The 17,603-nt window shown below is 41.8% G+C and overlaps 1 protein-coding gene across 1 annotated transcript in view; it reads left to right on the top strand.

Annotated features, from left to right (window-relative positions):
- Window positions 1-14,196: 14,196 nt before the first annotated feature.
- Window positions 14,197-17,603, top strand: part of LOC129115965 (protein ITPRID1-like) — a 28,208-nt gene continuing 24,801 nt past the window's right edge. Inside the window, exon 1 of the mRNA XM_054627113.1 lies at window positions 14,197-14,308. Within this exon, the coding sequence (XP_054483088.1) occupies window positions 14,197-14,308 (112 nt within the window). The remainder of the gene's footprint in view (window positions 14,309-17,603) is intronic.

Below are 17,603 nucleotides of genomic sequence, written 5' to 3'. Positions count from 1 at the left end.
CGTTCGAATTTTGATTTATTTTTTTGATATTCGAATTATATTCGAATCACGAAGTTCAAGTCAAAGCCCTAATATGCAGACATGTTTTCTGAATCTGTACACACTATATATTTTGTGCATCTGAATGAACATTTTGGTCACAAAACCTGCAACATGTCTCGCACTCGCTTATTAGTATTAGCAGTACCATACACAGTTTTCGGGATATGGCTAGCTTGTTGTCAGTTTAAACCTGGAAAGGCACGAAAACATGACTTACCTCAACGTGCTTTCGGAGATTCGACGTCGAATTCTTGTAAGCTGATATGTTGGACTTCTTCGGCACACATAGTTTACATTGCATGATATAGCTTTCTCCACGTTTCTCCACGAAGCTGAACATGTTTTCAAGATAGGGCCAGGGGTGCACTAGGTTAGAGGATGAACGGCGCGTGTTGGTCTCCTCTGAAGTAGCAGGTGAATCTCCATCGTCTGCCTCCATGTCAGCCATCATCGTTTGAGTGAGAGACAGATCGTACGCGCCAACACTCTTTATAAAAGAACTAGGTTCTAGGCTAGAATTCTAGAGCTGCCGGCGCGCAGGGGCACAACGTTCAGTTTTTTACATCCCATAATTCATTACCAGAACACGTTTTTTTTGTTTCAGTGAGATTTTTTTACTCAGTAACGCTTGTGCTGTAAAATGTACCGAAGTACATTACTCCAAAGAAAATGTACTTAAGTAAAAGTAAAATTACACATTTTAAAAAGTAGTTAAAAAAGTACAAGTACACAAAAAAGCTACTCAATTACAGTAACGCGAGTAATGTAATTCGTTACTTTCCACCTCTGTATTTTATTACTACTAAAATACATACTCATAAGAATGTCTATGCGTAACAATAGTTAATACATTCTGATTTATACGTGAATTCAAATGCAAAATAGGTTCGCTTAACTGTTCATTCGCTGACCAGGAGACGGGGGAAGGTGTTGGTGTCCCTCAGCAGGCAGGCTTGGGGCGGTGTTGTGATGCTGCTGGCAGGCAGCCGGGGACCGTGGGAGGCACAAGAGGGGACAGAGTGGGATGAGGGACCGGCGATGGAAAGTCCGGAGCTGGTGGCTGTAGTAGCCCCGAGGGACAGTGGTCTTCTGCTGCTGGGGCGGGAGCCGCCAGACAGGGTAGAGGAAGTGGCTGCCGGGCTGGTGTCTTCGGCCCGCTGCTGCTCTCTGTCTCTTCTGGCCAGAGCTTGGGCCTCCCTCCTTGCAGCACGGTCCTCCGCCTCCACGATGACCTCGGACATCTCCCGGGCTGTGAGTAGCCTGGCCTTGGTGATGTTCCTCCTGACCTTGCCGTTGTTTCTGTTGTAGTTTATTTCGGCCAGGAGGTGGGCCAGGTCTACTGTTATCCGGCCTGATGTTACCAGGGGATGGGTAATGTATGGGTTGGGGGGAGGAGGGGCAGGTGGAGGTTGATTCTGATTATTGGGTATAGTGGGTGGGTTTAGGGGACAGGGGAAAGGGGCCGTTTGGGCGGGGGAAAGGGGATGTTGGGAGGGAAGGGCAACATCAGGCGCAGCCCAGGAAGATGCCGATGGGGTTGGCGGAGGTAGTGAGGAGGTCCCACACCGTGGCCCGGACGGCATGACCGGTGACCAGTCAATGGCCATCGGGTCCAGAGGGTAGAGGCCACACCTCCTGAACCCAGCCACCAAAAACTCTCCGATCCTTCAGCTTCTGGTAGGAGTCTGTTAGGACCCTTGAAAACTCCTTCTTGGAAACCAAGAAGGAGTGGCTCACTGCCGACAGATCTCCTGTAACCCCAGAGAAATCTGCCTTCAAGGGTCCGAAGAAACTCACATCCAGAGGCTGGAGGATGTGGGAAGTATGTGGTGGCAGGCACAAGAGAATGACCCCCTCCCTCTGTGCCGCCTGGACCAGCTCTGGATCCAGGTGGGACTGATGTCCATCCATGATGAGCAGCAGCGGGCGCTCCTGCGTGGCGAACTTCAGGAAGTGCCCGACAAACCACTTCCTAAACAGCTCACTGTCAATGTACCCTGCTGGCGACTTCCCGTAAAGGGCATCGGGAACCCCTTCTTTGTTGTAGGGGCCCCCTGGATATCCCCCCTTGTAGATGATAAATGGGGGGACATCCTCCCCAGCCGCGTTGAGGCAGGCCAAGACGGTGATGTGGTCCCTGGTCCCCTGGGCCTGCCTATAAGCGTGTTTGGTCCCCCGGGGCACGATGACCTTTCTTCTCGTAGAGTCCAGCTGAAACCCCGTCTCATCGCAGTTCTGACGGGGATTCTCCCTCAACCCGTGCTCCTCCAGGGTGGTGGTGAGGAGCCTAAAGTACTCCCCAATTGGCCCCCTCTTGCCCTCCCACGGTAGATTATGTCTGGGGTCCGGGCGGTAAGGCGATGGTATTGCCGCTCCCTGAAATTGATCCACCACGTCTGGCCGAGCACGGTTTTTTGGTGCTCTGGATGGCGGTGGTTGTATATGGCCAGAGCGTGGGCCAGGACCTGAGGCTTCGTCAGTGGAAACCCATGACTGGCAGAATACAGAAGGTACTCCACCAGGGAATCTTCATCTGCATGGGGTGAGGAGAGTCCTCTGACCATAAACAAAGTCTATGGCCACCTTTCCACTGACTCGGTCACTCAGGCTGGACGTCGGGACCCCAAACTGCTGGGCTGCCTGCCGTTGATTAAGCCTGCCTGCTTCCACCTCCTGTAGGGCCTGTGCCATGGCCTCCTGGGTCCACTTCCTCGTCTTCCTCTCCCTCTTCCTAATTTGCCTGATGTTGGGCATCTGCAAATATACATACATTTTTTGACAGTCATAAATTTAATTCTAAATTTGTTTTAAAGCCACATTTCATGTCTTAATAAGGTTGATGAATTCTATAAATTGCCCGATGATGAGACACATGCATATTTACCACATACATAGACATAAATATAATTACCTTAAACAATTGCAGCTTTACAATTTATATATCTATATCTTCTTTTTTGATATCTTGATCCTCCTGTAAAGGAAAAAAACTCTCACACAGACACACGTTACCTACCTTTCTTACTTGAATAATTTATTTATTTATTTCTGTCTTTCCTAGTTCTTATCAATTTCTTCCTCTTGCTGACTCTCTGGTTCTCTCTCCCTCAGTCTGTTCTTTATCTTTTCAGTCAGGAACATAAACCCAACAATATTATATACAACATGTTGGTTAACCTTATATATAGCCTAGCACTGTATTTTATCTACATACAAAATATTTCTAATCATAAGAGACTTTCATCACTTTCATCACTTCATCACTATACTTGATGGCTTATGAAAAACAAGAAAAACTTGTTATTATTGTTAAAATTTTTATTTTATTAATGTCTGCCGTCAGAGCTACAATCAAACAAACAGCTGCTTCCTTTTACTAGCGCTACGATTCTTGTTCGTTTTTCCCGCGGCAACAACTTTTTTTTTCTGACGTCCAACATTTCTGCCTACCTCCACTAAACAACAGATTATGTCACATTATTCTACATTTTCATTGGCTAGACAAAGTAGTGTCAAGCTAGCTACAAAATGCACTCATAAGCTAACGGATATTAGCAGTACGACGGAAATAGAGAGAAACTCTTCAGAGTAAAATATCGTCGCGCAAGTCAAGTGTTCTTACAGCTTTCTCTCCTCAAACTCACTTTCCTATAGTAATTAGATATGTAAACGTCCGTATTTTTTCATGAAATTTGACACATAGATTCTTTGATATGTATAAATGAATATTACTTACATTCCGTTGGCGATCACCTAAGAAAATGTCAGTTGAAAGACCGGAAAGTGCGTCACAACCGTTATATCCGGATTGAGCCAATAGCAACCGCTGGGACACCGTGACGCTACAAGACTACGGCCGTTTCTCAATACCAAGTATGGTCAAGTATGGACTTGCAAACTTGCAAGTTCATACTTGGATAGTTCGACTCGGGAGTACAAACTCCCGAGGATGGGAGGACGCAGTACGGTCATTTTGCAATTGGAACAGCAGCGAACTTGATGACGTCACCAACGTCACGACGTCACCAACTCAGCTCGTCGGTCCCGCCTACTCCGGTTATCTTCAGTCATATATATTGACAATAAAACGAAATATGATATAAAACACAACCCTGCCTTTTTTCGTTTTCATTTAGAAAATATTAAAATATTAATATGTATATGTTTTGTGTTACATCTGCAACCACAGAGACACCGGAGCCAGCGGCACATCTGGAGAGGCCTAGCCGAGATCAGGCTGCTGTCAGCGGGCTACATGAGCACCACCGCCCGGTCTCCTCTCTGGTCCTCTCATATCTCCGACAAACGTCGGCGCTTTTTTCAAACAGGCTCTATCTGGATAAATTGACCGCATATTTTAAGTCTTAACAACTACATTCTCGCTTAAAAAAATGTTAAAACTAAATTCCGTTACACAACAACAGCAGTATTTAGACAATGATATGATGACAGTTGTGAGCCGTCTCCGCTACTGTCGGCTCTTGTTTGCTGGTGAAATGCATTCTGGGATACTTGGCTGTCCAAAGTCCACACAAGTCTACTCCGATGCATCCCCGATATAATGGGCGGAGCGAGGACACATCCGGGTATCTGGACCGTACTTGGCTGAATGCGAACTTGTGTATTGGAACAGTACTTGGGCCGCGCTAGATGACGTTTCACAAGTTCACGAGGACACAAGTACAGAGAAGTTCACATATTGAGAAACAGCCAAAGTAAGTAGTCATAAAAGAGTATTTAAAACTTTATTATTTCAGCCTAAAGTGCATGCACAGAAAATTCATAATTTCTTCTTTTTGGCCTTGTAGGCCAGGTCTTTTATTCTGCCTTCTGTATTTGGTGCTGGAGTTTAAGGAGTGGATTTCTTCTGCTGGCCTCCTCACTGCAGTGGTGGTCGTGGAGCTCAGTAGTGGTGGCGAGCTAAGCCTAGTGGATCAGACATCCTGATTTGTATGAACAGTGCCTGTCTTCTGGAATGTGGTAGGACTGATAACTGCCAGTGTTAAAGAACGTTTTGGACTACTCCTTTAAATTTTTGTTTATTTTTTCTCTCAAATGGACTGAAAAAAAAGAAAAGAATTGTGAAAACTGCATATTGTTTAAGGTTTTGTTAAGGAAAAATAAACTATTTCTATTGATCGTTTAACTGATGCTGTAATTTGAAAGCTGATATTATTTCTTTAAGAAGCATTTCGCTTTAAGAGGTTTAAAGGTGATTTTGATGTTTTGAGCTCATAAGGTGTGTTTAAGAATTCATACAAAAGTTATTTCATTAAAGGAACTACAGTGAATATTAAAATAGCTTCTAATATGAGCCTACATTATAAACTCAGCTCTTAGATAAGTTAAAGGTGATTTAAAAAGGAAAATATCTAAACTAGATTAAAAAGAGCTTTAAAATAAGCTAAAATAAGTTACAAAGAGCTTTAAAATAGGCCAATATCTTCAATAATAAAGAGAGAGCGATACTGACCTAAAATCTATTTTAAAAGGTTATTTGTCACTACTCAGCGAGTGATTTCATTTCAGAGACCAAATACACAGACTGTGGTTGTTATATGTTTAATCTTATTGCACTTTGCTTCATTTCCTGTTTTCAAGCAACAAATACAGCACAGCCTTTGTTTATAAAACGTACTTGTTGTCCATGAGTCTTATTTGCTCTTGCTACTTGTGTTTCACTGTCTAAACACTCATTCCTCCAGTGAGCGAAACTAAAAATCTTCTGATACACTAGTCCATTGGTTATTTTTTTGTAGATATTATCTCTGTACCACCCAGTGCCTGATATAGCAGTTCAAGGCTGAGTACGGTTACACATGCTAAAAACTACAACTTCCTGGTCTTGCAATTGAGTCCTATTTTTCCCTGTGGTTCACCAGTAGCAGCAGGTCTCTCATTTGGTCTCCTTCCTCTTTCTGTCTTTCTTCTCAATTGTACTATCTGCTTTCCTCTCCCTTGCAACACACTTGCTTTTCAGTCAGATTGCAATTCCCGCTGAGGAAGATAGTCACTCTGATGAGGGAATTATTTATGTTTTAAGTCTTGGGTAACAGCGGGTTAAAGATGCAACAGCACCTAATTGATTGCTGTCTCCATCAAATCACAACAGGACTTATTGATTCACTGCCTGCTATCATCAATGATTATTTGATTAATAAGTGGTGAAGCCCTACATAAAACATGTTGCACAACCTTTGAGTCTGCAGATAATACAGTATATTCACTATAGATCTTCCAATCTTTGGTTTTGTTTGCCAGACTTCAGATATCCCATGCTGCTCTTTTCAACCACCTAGGCTAGCCTGGGAGATTTCTGTCGCTCTGGTAATATCTTGGGTTGTGTAGCCTCCTCCACAACCAAACCCCCTAATCTGTGATTCTCTGTTATTTGTTGCTCCAGGACAGGAGATTGGGAATTAAGTTTTTTTTCTCTCTCTCCATTCCCCACCATTTTGTCAGTTTGAACAAGTGTGACACAATTCTTCTGACTGGATTTTGGTGTTGCACTTTTTGGTTTATCAAAAAAAATTCTTAGGTTCTGACAATATATTAAATAATGACTGTTTGTTCACAGTCAAAAAGGGTTTTCAGACCTGTTTCGCCACATCGGCAGTGAATGTTGAGAGGAAAAAAATAATTATTCATAAGCAGTGATGGCGTTCTTCAAGTAATGCGAAAACAAAATATGATCACAGAGATGCTGATTGATCAACAGAATCAGGCTCCAAAAGAAAAAGCAGATTGTGCAAAGGCAGAACATATTTTAGGGACGCCACAGTCTCCTCATGAGGCAGACCTCGGACCTCTGCTAATTTGCTTAGGGTGTCAGTGGCGGTTCCATACATTTTTAACTGGGGTGGCCCAGGGGTGGAAAGGGGGATGTCAAGATGTGGCCAGTAGGGATGATATTGTGGGCTGAACATGCAGACATTTTTTTATGCGTTGATATCCTATTAATAATAGGCCTATACATAAATTAATATACTGCTTGCATTCACATAACTGTTGACGGTTAGGTCGTGCACAATCTTTATAGTCAAGTAGGTTTACATTAAAAATGACAAATAAATAGGACCTTATCCTGAATTAATTTACAAAAGTTAAAGCTATTAAGTAAATAAGTTCTTTGAGCAAACCACCCAGAAATAAATTATGCAAACCCTGGGTTCTGTCCTCTTCTAAATTAATTTAAAATGACTAATGTGAATTAAACTTTACATTATTGCATATGCTTATATAGTAAGACAATTAGACTGGATGTTTCTTTTTAAAGAATAATAATATTGGTTTGACCATATTTAAGGCTGTAAAAGTCATGGACTTTGGTATTTAGGTTATCGAGGACACATCCATCCATCCATCGTCTTCCGCTTATCCGGGGCCGGGTCACAGGGGCAGCAAGCTAAGGAGGGTCCTCCAGACGTCCATCTCCCCAGCAACACTTTCCAGCTCCTCCTGGGGAACCCCGAGGCGTTCCCAGGCCAGACGAGATATGTAATCCCTCCAGTGTGTTCTGGGTCTACCCCGGGGCCTCTTACCAGGCCTCGAGGACACATGTTTATGTTTAAAAGCCATGACAAAGTCCATTTTCCATAATAGGTGACCTTTAACAAAAAAAAAGTGTCCCTAGTGTGTCTACAAATTGCCAAAGAGACGGACCAAAATACCCAACTCTTATTCTCCTGCTCCATGTAACTGAAAACCTGTGCATGAAAATGAACTAATCTGCAATAGGTTCCTGTTTCAACATCATTTGATTTCATGTCATATATGGGTTTCCTGAAGGTATTGCAGATCCACCTTCAGCTGCAGCCACCCATGGTGCAGCTGGAGAATCCACCGATGTCTGCCATTGTGATTTTCTGGCTATCACAGATCTGCTAACGCAGGACGAACAAAGAACGCTAGGTGTTCTGTTGTTGGCTGCATAAAGCAACAGAAAAGTCCTCATGTAACTTACTTCCATTATCTGAGGTGTGAACACCCAGTGGAGTAATATTATGAAATGCTTTTTTGCTGACATGTCTACATCAACAGGAAAACTCTCTTTCAACTAGTGTCAGTAACATCTTTAACACTAAAGCTCTGGATGGATCTGGAACGACTCTCTTTGTCCCACTTGCAAGCTACAATTTTTACGTGATTTCAGTTACTGTGTATTTAGCAGACTGTTGGCCTGTTAACGTTAGCATGCTGAGCTGCTAATGTGGCTAGCTTTGATTGTAGGTCCACAGGCTGGAGTAATGTAGTAATGTTAGGTGATACAGAAAGAGACTATTGGGACATTAAGCCTCATATGAAGCCAGTTAGATAACAATAGTATCAGGTTCTATGTGGGTAACTGTTTTTCTCCATGCTGCCTTTTGTGAAACTGAGAACTGCAATGAAGCTAAGCGGCTTTGTTAGCATGAATTACCGTCTTCTCCACCCGGTGTGTGTATGTGTTGAGTGTGTAGATTTACTGCAGACTGCCCTGAAGGCACAAACGGTCAAACTGTATGAAATTTAAAAAACAGTTATTTTCTTTGCTTTGTTTGGCAACGTTAGCTTTGAGTCGTTAGCACCAGCCACTAATTCTCTCTGGCCGAAAGAGACAAAAGCTAAAACTTTAGACTTTTGTAACATGTTTATTTTTATGTTTATTGTTTTTTTTTCTTTGATTTCTCCAGTGCCTTCAACACCATACAGCCCATGCTTCTGAGGGACAAGCTGGAGCAGATAGGGAGGGAATGGACATTGAGACAGTGAGATCTTATAAGTACCTGGGTGTTCACCTGAACAATAAACTGCTCTGTCCCTTTTCGTATAGTGCGTTTGTGTTTTCAGTCCAGTCCAGACTCTATCTGCTGAGACTGAGGTCCTTTGGTGTGCAGGGAGCAATCCTGAGGACCTTTTTCGACTCTGTGGTGGCATCAGCCATCTTTCCATCTTCAGCCATCATTATGGAGTGGTCTGCTGGGGCAGCAGCATCTTGACAGCCAACAGGAAGAGACTGAACAGACTCATCAGGAAGGCCAGCTGTGTCCTGGGATGTCCACTAGATACAGTGGAAGTGTTGGAGACAGGAGAATGATAGCTAAGCTATCATCCCTGATGGACAACACCTCCCACCCCATGAAGGACACTCTGGCAGTGACCAGCTGCTTCACCCACGTTGTGTCTGCATAGATCACGACACCATTGTTGTTGGCAGATATATTTATTTGCTTTGCATGTTAACCTGGGAATATTTTCATGTAGGACAGGAAGTACGTCACTTCACTTTGTCTTCCTCGTCTCCGCTCTTTTACATACCAGTCAATACGTGGCTCAATGAACCTGACAGAACAGGGACCTACATTGTGTCTACATTGCAACGACATCTTCATTCTTGAAAACAGTTTGCAAAGTTCAACATGCATCAGGTTTGTTCTGAAATATTTTAAATTCACCAGTATTTAATTTCAACAATGTTAGAACAGCTTGTTAAATAGTTTGAAGTTGAGGTTTTCTGAATGGTTGAAAGATTAATATGACGCACATATATATATTATTTTAATTTTTTTTACTTTCAAATTTTCATCTCTATCATTTCACATAGCTCACATACACCTATACGGGCACGGGTGTTCAGTCAGGACTTTTTTCCCCTGTACAATGGGAACCCACCTTTCCCTTTGTCGGAGAGACAGATAAGAACTATAAAAATGGTCCCTATGATATAGGGAACAAATCTCACTGTCACCAGAATTAAATTCTGGTGAAAGAGTCTGGAGATTTGAAGACCTGACATTATAAAGGACTGTGGGAACAGGGCGGATCCTAACATGATGATGACTTATGAGGACCCCCTGGTATACCAGGACATTACCAATACACATACACAAACATGACAAGACCCTTGGTTATGAGTGCCATCCTGGTTAAACTGGACATTACCAATACACCACACAGAATTCCTGTAAATAAGGCACACTTTCAGAAAATATAAAAACCGTAATGATTCCTTTTCATTCCGCAATCAATGTTCTTCAACACCGGCCATTTGTCTGGCAGAAATTCCTCCTACTAGCCAGCAAGAAAGGATGGAAGATAAATTATTACTGATGCATCCTATACACCAGGGGTTCTTAACCTTTTTGACCTTGGGGCCCAACTTTTCAAGTACAAAGTGGCCCGGGGCCCATTCAAATATTAACACTGTATTGGTTTAACTAATTGATCTCACTCTTGGTTTGATTTGTATTCAATAACTAAATCAAATCCACTTACAGTTTAACAAGCAAAAACCCTGTCAAATAAATGACATGATACAATGTGATCATTACAAAGACATTTATTTATATATAATGAACAATAACAACAGTTACAACTACCTTTTTATGTTCACCTCTTAATGAGACACTTGGGCCTGCCTCTCAGACACGATCAGATCCAGTCTGGGTGGAATGGGGGAAAGGCTCACTCTCAGAGTAGCCTCCAGTGTTGCTCTGAGTCTGTTTCGGGCTTTGGTCTTAGTTGTGGCCACAGTGGAGAATCCTGATTCACACAGGTATGTAGTTGTGAATGGGAGAAGGAGTTTCACAGCCCTCAGTGCTAGACATGGGTACTCCTTTGAGACAGCAATCCAGAAGGAGCCCAGTTCCAGTTCGCCCCACTGCAACTTTAAAGTGCTGTCGGTGGAAACTTCCAGAAGCTGGGATTCCAGATGTGAGGGCAAAGCAACATCATTTTCAGTGGGATCCACAGAAAATGGGTCCAAAATCCACGTGTCCGTCTCTGGGATCCTCAGGAAAGTATTCATCAAATTTCTCTGCCAGTTGTGAGAGGTGCTGAGAGACTGAGTCCCTGATCTTCACCTGAGGAGAGTTTTCCAAAATGTCAGACAAAAGTGGAAACATGTCCATCCTCTTTTCCTGGGCCCTCTTAGTCCACAAAGCAAGTTTTCTCCTGAAAGCTTGAACTTTGTCTGTAACAACAAATATGTTGCTATTTCTTCCTTGCAGTGAGATGTTCAGCTGGTTCAGCAGTGAAAAAATGTCACAGAGGTAGGCAAGTTTAGCTGTGAATTCTGTGTTGGCATAGTAATGTGCCAGAGGAGATTTTTTCTCAGTGAGAAAAGAGGAGACCTCATTCCTCAGTTCAAACAAACGCTTGAGGACCAATCCTCTTGAGACCCATCTCACCTCACTGTGATAGAGCAGCTGGACATGATCTGCTTCTATGTCCTCACAAAGCTTGGCAAAACATCTGGAGTTCACAGCTCTACTTTTAATGAAGTTGATGGTTTTCACACTTACATCCATCACCCTCATGCAACTCTGGTGACATATTTTTTGCTGCAAGGCTTTCACGGTGGAGAAAACAGTGGGTCCATTTAGCTTCTGGTGCACGATCAAGTATCTGCTTGACGACGCCGTTATGCCTGCCAGTCATTGACGCTGCACCATCACTGCACACCCCAACACGGTTTTGCCAGTCCAGGCCGTTCTCAGTGAAGTAGTCATCCATGCAGCGGAAACATTCCTGAGCCGTAGCTCGTGTTGGTAGCTCTCCACAAAACAGTATGTCTTCGTGCAAACTACTGTCCCAGCGATAGCGAACAAAAACCAGCAGCAGTGCAGCATTCGTGACATCAGTGGACTCGTCTAGTTGCAAAGAGAAAAATGGGCTACTTTTGATTCTTTCCAGAAGCTGATGCTGTATGTCTGAGGCCATGTCCCAGGTCAGTGCTGTGCCAATCCCCAGACACACAAGTGACGCTAGTTAATGAACGTGATGTTATGCACTATTTTTCTGCACTATTATTATTTACACTGATGTTTTATACTGTAGTTCATAAGTTTACACGTTTATTATATCTATGTTTACACATGTGTTGTTATTTATTGTTGTTATATACTTTACATACTTAGTCCTTACTTCTAATCTCTTATAATTTTTCTGTTTGTATAAATTTCTATTCTTAAATAGGTGAAACTTTATTGACGAAACCCAAATTCTCCCCAGGAATCATTTTAGTTAAATTATTCTGAATATTGAGTGCCACTATCACTGTTAGCATGTTGTGTGCACTGCAGGCATGAAATACATCACATGCAGGATGTAGACTGATTTGTCATGTAGGTTTTTTCCCCATAGCCAAAAAACATGTGACTGCGATATTACAAAGAGAAACTTACCATTTATTTTTAAACTATATGATATGAAAAAGTGTAATAATATTTAGCGTCTTCCTGTGAAAAACAAATTATGCTCACCAAAGGCAAATTCTCCTCCCAGTCCTCTTAACTGTAAATGTGTTCTGGCTTCATTTAAAAATGGAATATATTTGTCTAAGTTGTTCATACTTAACTTACACATTTTTTGCTGTTTTAACAGTTTAAATTTCGCCCGGTTTTCCTCCCACATGATGAAATTTCAAAATCCATCATCTATATTCATTAGAAATAACAAAGAGTCACTGCTGTTTGTGAATGTGTTTTTATATTATATACTTATTCAACATATTTATCAGTTGGGTCTAAGCAGAAAGCAAGCCTGACAAGCAGACCCACACACACCCAAGAAGACAGACAGACAGGCAGAGAGACAGACATACCGATATGCAAAGAACCAGGAAGCCAGAGAGAGAGACAGACAGACAGGTAAACAGACATAGAGAGAGAGAGACAGACAGACAGGTAAACAGACATAGAGAGAGAGACAGACAGAGAGGGAGAGACAGGCAGACAGAGAGAGAGAGACAGGCAGACAGAGAGACAGCTTTAGAAAGAGCAGAGGAGCCAGTGCAGAGGACTGAGCTTGTGGAGTGAACAGCCAGGTGACTGCTCCCCTCCAGTGGGAACCAGCTGAGACTGGAAATCAGGCAGATCAGGATTTCTCTTTCACTACATATAGTTATCAAGCTATTATGGTTCATGGGGTTTTGTACCTTTGAGGTTGGGAGTCACCAGTGAGAGTCAGATTGTCACTCCTAGCAGCACCGCCCCCACACTAACACACCCAGCCCCGGGTCCTCCTTTTTTGCCTATACAATGAAAAATAAAAATCCGCTGAAAAGCTACAGCCATGTTCAAGCTGCATTCTAACTTAATGTTAACAATCAATGAATGTACTGTTCACATGAAATCTTTAAAGGTACAACTCCAGTGAAATGCAATCCCATCAACTCTCCCTGTGCGTTAGAGATGTACAGATGGCAGTTATATTGCGAGTCAGGTCATAAAAATGGACATTCTGGTTAATAGCAGCTGCTGAAAGAATCTGCGCATTTACACACAAGGACAGGAGAGTAACTTTTTTCATGTAGTTTCTTATGATCTTCTTAAATCTTTTATAGCATGCTGCCTAAGGTCCACAGTATTTCTGATGAGTACAGCGGCGTTCATCCGAGGATCTGTTCACCTGGTTGGTCTGCAGCTCACCTCTGTATTATTATTAGATGTATTACTTGAAGTGTTTTGTCCCCTCCTAGTGTAATACACACACACACACACACACACACACACACACACACACACACACACACACTGGCTATGTTCTCTATTTCTACTTACTTATTTCTTGTTACATTATTATAATCAAATATGACTGTTTATTTACTCCTTCCTCTTGTTAAGACACACATAACTGTCTTTTGAAACTTTTGAAAGGACACTGATACAGTGTTGCTGAAGGCACACTCACTCTGCAGACATAACCTAATACTCATCTGCTCCAAAGTTAAAAATTTGACCAAAAATGTATTTCAAATCAATTGAGTTGTTTTTATCAGACATGTCAGAAATACCAGTGACAATAAGATGTATGTTTGTGACTCAGTTAAACATTATACAATTTGCATGGTGATATAAATATATCGTGGACGTATCCACGAGTCAAACTCATATTTCCTGGTAGGGCTGAGGAGTCTGACCAAGTAATTTGCATGTCCCTGCTTTGCTCCGGCATGTTAACAGGAGCTGAAAGAGAACTGCTGTCTGCTACACAGGCTCTTCCCTGCTGATCAGCTCATCTGCTGCTGTCAATGTAGAACCAGGAATTATCCAGATCCAGTCCAGTTACACAGGTAAGTGCTCTGTGCATTGGTTACTATGCTTTTCTGTTGTTTGTAGTGCATTTGTTGCTCATCATATGAGCTGTGGTTACCGTCACTCCAGTTTCCCCTCCATGGCGTCTGAAGGAGCTTGGGCCAAGAGGACAAATCTGGTCCCATTCAGGGTCCACTGGAGCCACATGGACTCTGCTGAGTTCATCACAGCTCATGACCAGGAGGCTCACGGTAGGTAAGCTATGGAAATGTTCTTGTCAGCCCACAATACATACTGATAGCAAATCCTATTTACTATGAATCACTTAGTACTAATGTTAGTTTAGCTGAAACAGGATCTCATTGCAATCATTTAAAAAAAAAGTGGGCTTCTGTGTCTTTGAAGATCTTTTAGAGACTTTGAACTTTCTTGAGTCCACATCAGTGAGCATCAGGTCGGCTGTTATTGTTGCACAGTGATGCAGTTTAAAATACACACGTACACAGTGTGGTTAAAACTGTGCTCGATCAAGTTTTTGCTGTTAGGTATTTGTATTTTAGTGAAGGTACGCTTCAGAAAATGTCATGTGCTTTGAAAAAATGTGCTTCAGAAAAACAGGTGACTTTGAGACAGTGGAGTAAAACATCATTGCTGTTTCTAAAAAATAGTCTTTTAAAAATCAAGCATCAAATCAGGATCATGACGAGGGAGAGTTAAGACCTGTCCTGCTTCACAAGTTGAGTTCTTAACAATGACAACAAAGGACATAGCATGATGTTATTCCAGAGTAACATGATTTTTTTTTTTTACAGTCATCATGAGAGAGTTCTGATTTATTACAACTGGGTTCTTACTTTCGGTTCTTCTCGTCTGTCCGTCATGGTGAATTGGACTCAACAAAGTCATAGATCTGGGGACACAGTGAGATCACTTCATGTTCATATAGAGCTTTCTACTCAATTCACAGACAACTTCATTAGTAGAGTTTACATCAGCATATATCTTTGATTGACCATTTACGTTATTCTTTTAATATCCTCATTGTTAATGTAGACAAAGTTTTGTCTCATATATTTGAACAAAATGATCCAGATCATTTTAATTTGAGGCACCAATATGAGAAATCTGTCATTGACATGTCACATGCAAGTAATGCACCAAGACACTATTAAAGGATTTTTTCTTCCTTTGTAAATTCAGTAGAGGACCCTGACTGAGCAGCTCAGAGGAGATGATGTTGCTGTTCAGTGGTCAGCTCTTAGTTGAGGCTTCCCACTGATGTCACTTTATGTGTTTGCTATCAGAGCTTATTGTCAACCGCCCTATTATAATTTGTTGCATCATGTCAGCCACAGGAAGTTGGAGCCGGGACAGTGTCAGGAAATGGCTCACCACCACTGTCACTCAGTGAGTATCAGTAAGATGATGGCTCCCATTTCCTCTGTTGAATGTTCACTATGATCTACAGAACTCCTCGGGACACAGCTGGTGTCTGAGGCCTCAACGACAGGCATCTTGTCGCCCTTAGTAACACTTTAAAAAAAATAAATGTTATCCTTTAATTTAAGGATTATCCTCACAAATAATCCTTAAATTATTTGTGATTTAATAATTCATTACTTACTTGGCCTTATTGTCATTATTAATTTATAGTCAATAATGTCCATTTTCAAAAAGGCTCCTCCTAACTTAAGATCAGTTTAATCAAACATAGATGAGTTTTCTTCAGCATCATGTGGATAGCGGCTGTACATACTGGTACAGGTTTTGACCCAAACTAATGGACTGACTCCATGTCAGCACACTTCATTTATGGTAATGACTAGATGTGGCACTTATGAACTGTTTTAGTTTGTCAAATATTGACTAAATGGATGAATGTTTAAGGCGTTTCAGTTGTAGTTTGTCTTCCTAGTCGTCTTACAATGAACTGATCGCTTGCACTTGCTGTTATGTGCTATATTTGAAAGATATCATATAAATATTTGGGTGGAACACTCCAGTCATCACACCATATGTTTAAATTGCACAGCATTATTACTATCACAATATATTGCCCACATTACGTGTGCGTGTCTGTGTGTGTGTGTGTGTGTGTGTCTGTCCGACCTTCTAATAAAATGTGACCTGTGTTTGCAGAGAGGATGCAAAGCGTGAGCCTCCATGTAAAGCTACAGGTACGTCCAATGAAACTCCCTCTCTCTCTGCGTCACTGTAGAGAGGTGTCCGTCTTTACTCTGTCAGCTTCATACTGTGGGATTCAGTGGTACAGGATGGTGAGTACAGCGCTTGTTTGGTTAATTTCTGCAGTAGTCTGGTGATCTCTAACGTGAGAGGAGTAAATAGTTCTAGTTCATTTGAGAGAGTGAATGTTGAGGCTGCATGTATTATGTCACAGAAGTCATTAGAGAGTCAGAGAAAGAGCAGGCGAACAGTAGCTGCTGTGATGTGAAATACCCCGATGCATGATAGGCTGGCTCATAGAATATCTCCCTGCTGCTTTAGTGTAAGAAATTAATTGATTGTGTTATGAAATCCAAAGTAAATTGTGTAATGTCTACAGATCAGTTGATACAGTTCATCATTATTGGTTGAATAGTTGCTTACACTTTCACATTTCATTTTTATTATGCTGAATTTAAAATGTTCTTTCGGAATGAAACCAAAGGCCGCACTGTGATGAATTCAAAGGTAATTGTGAGCAGTGTGTATTATCTAACCTACACCCCCCCACCCCCACCCCGCCCTGAGGCCAGTCCATTCAAACAGCATGCAAATGGTGGTTGAGAAAACCATGGGAACGGCAAATTGCTCCTCATGTCTCTGCCTGCTCCTCCCCCTCAAGTAAAGAAGGGCCTCATTTATACTTGAGAGAACCACCAGAAAAATGTGACAATGCACCGACAGTCCTGACCTCACTGTCAATGGAAAGGTTGCTATGCTACATTGTCAAAAGATTGCTGTGGATTTTATAGTTAGTTACTGGCAGCTGGATGCCAGGAAGTATTTTTTAGTTACAGTATCGTTACTTTATTGCCAGTTACAGTATTGTAACTGTGTACTAAAATTACAATTCTTCTTAGGGGAACATGAACGTTTGAACCACATTTCATCACAATATATCCAATAGTTGTTGAGATACTTCGGTCTAAACCAAAGTGGTGTAGCAACAGGCATTACAAAACTAAATTATAATAAATAAAAAACAGTATGTGCTATTGTTGTGTTGCATGTCAGTAATTTTGCCAGTGAAAGTCCACAAGCTCTCTGATGAGGGATTCAGGCAGTTGCTTTTACTTACCATCTTGAAAAACTTTCGGCTGACCCGTGAATTTGATTGAAATTTGGAGCCGTCAGGGTCGATTCTCAGAATGAATCTGCAAGCACAAGTGAAAATATATGTATGAAACCAATGTTTCCCCAACTGTCAGTCACAGGTTGTCATCACTTAGTGTGCCGAACTCAAACTGGATACTGTTTACCTGTAATAAAATGTGCTTCATAAATGATGCCGATAAAATGCTTATGCCTTAAAGAACAGCTTCA

This window comes from Anoplopoma fimbria, unplaced genomic scaffold (assembly GCF_027596085.1).
Source record: "Anoplopoma fimbria isolate UVic2021 breed Golden Eagle Sablefish unplaced genomic scaffold, Afim_UVic_2022 Un_contig_7807_pilon_pilon, whole genome shotgun sequence".
Lineage (NCBI taxonomy): Eukaryota > Metazoa > Chordata > Actinopteri > Perciformes > Anoplopomatidae > Anoplopoma > Anoplopoma fimbria.
This window is presented reverse-complemented; position numbering and strand designations above follow the sequence as displayed.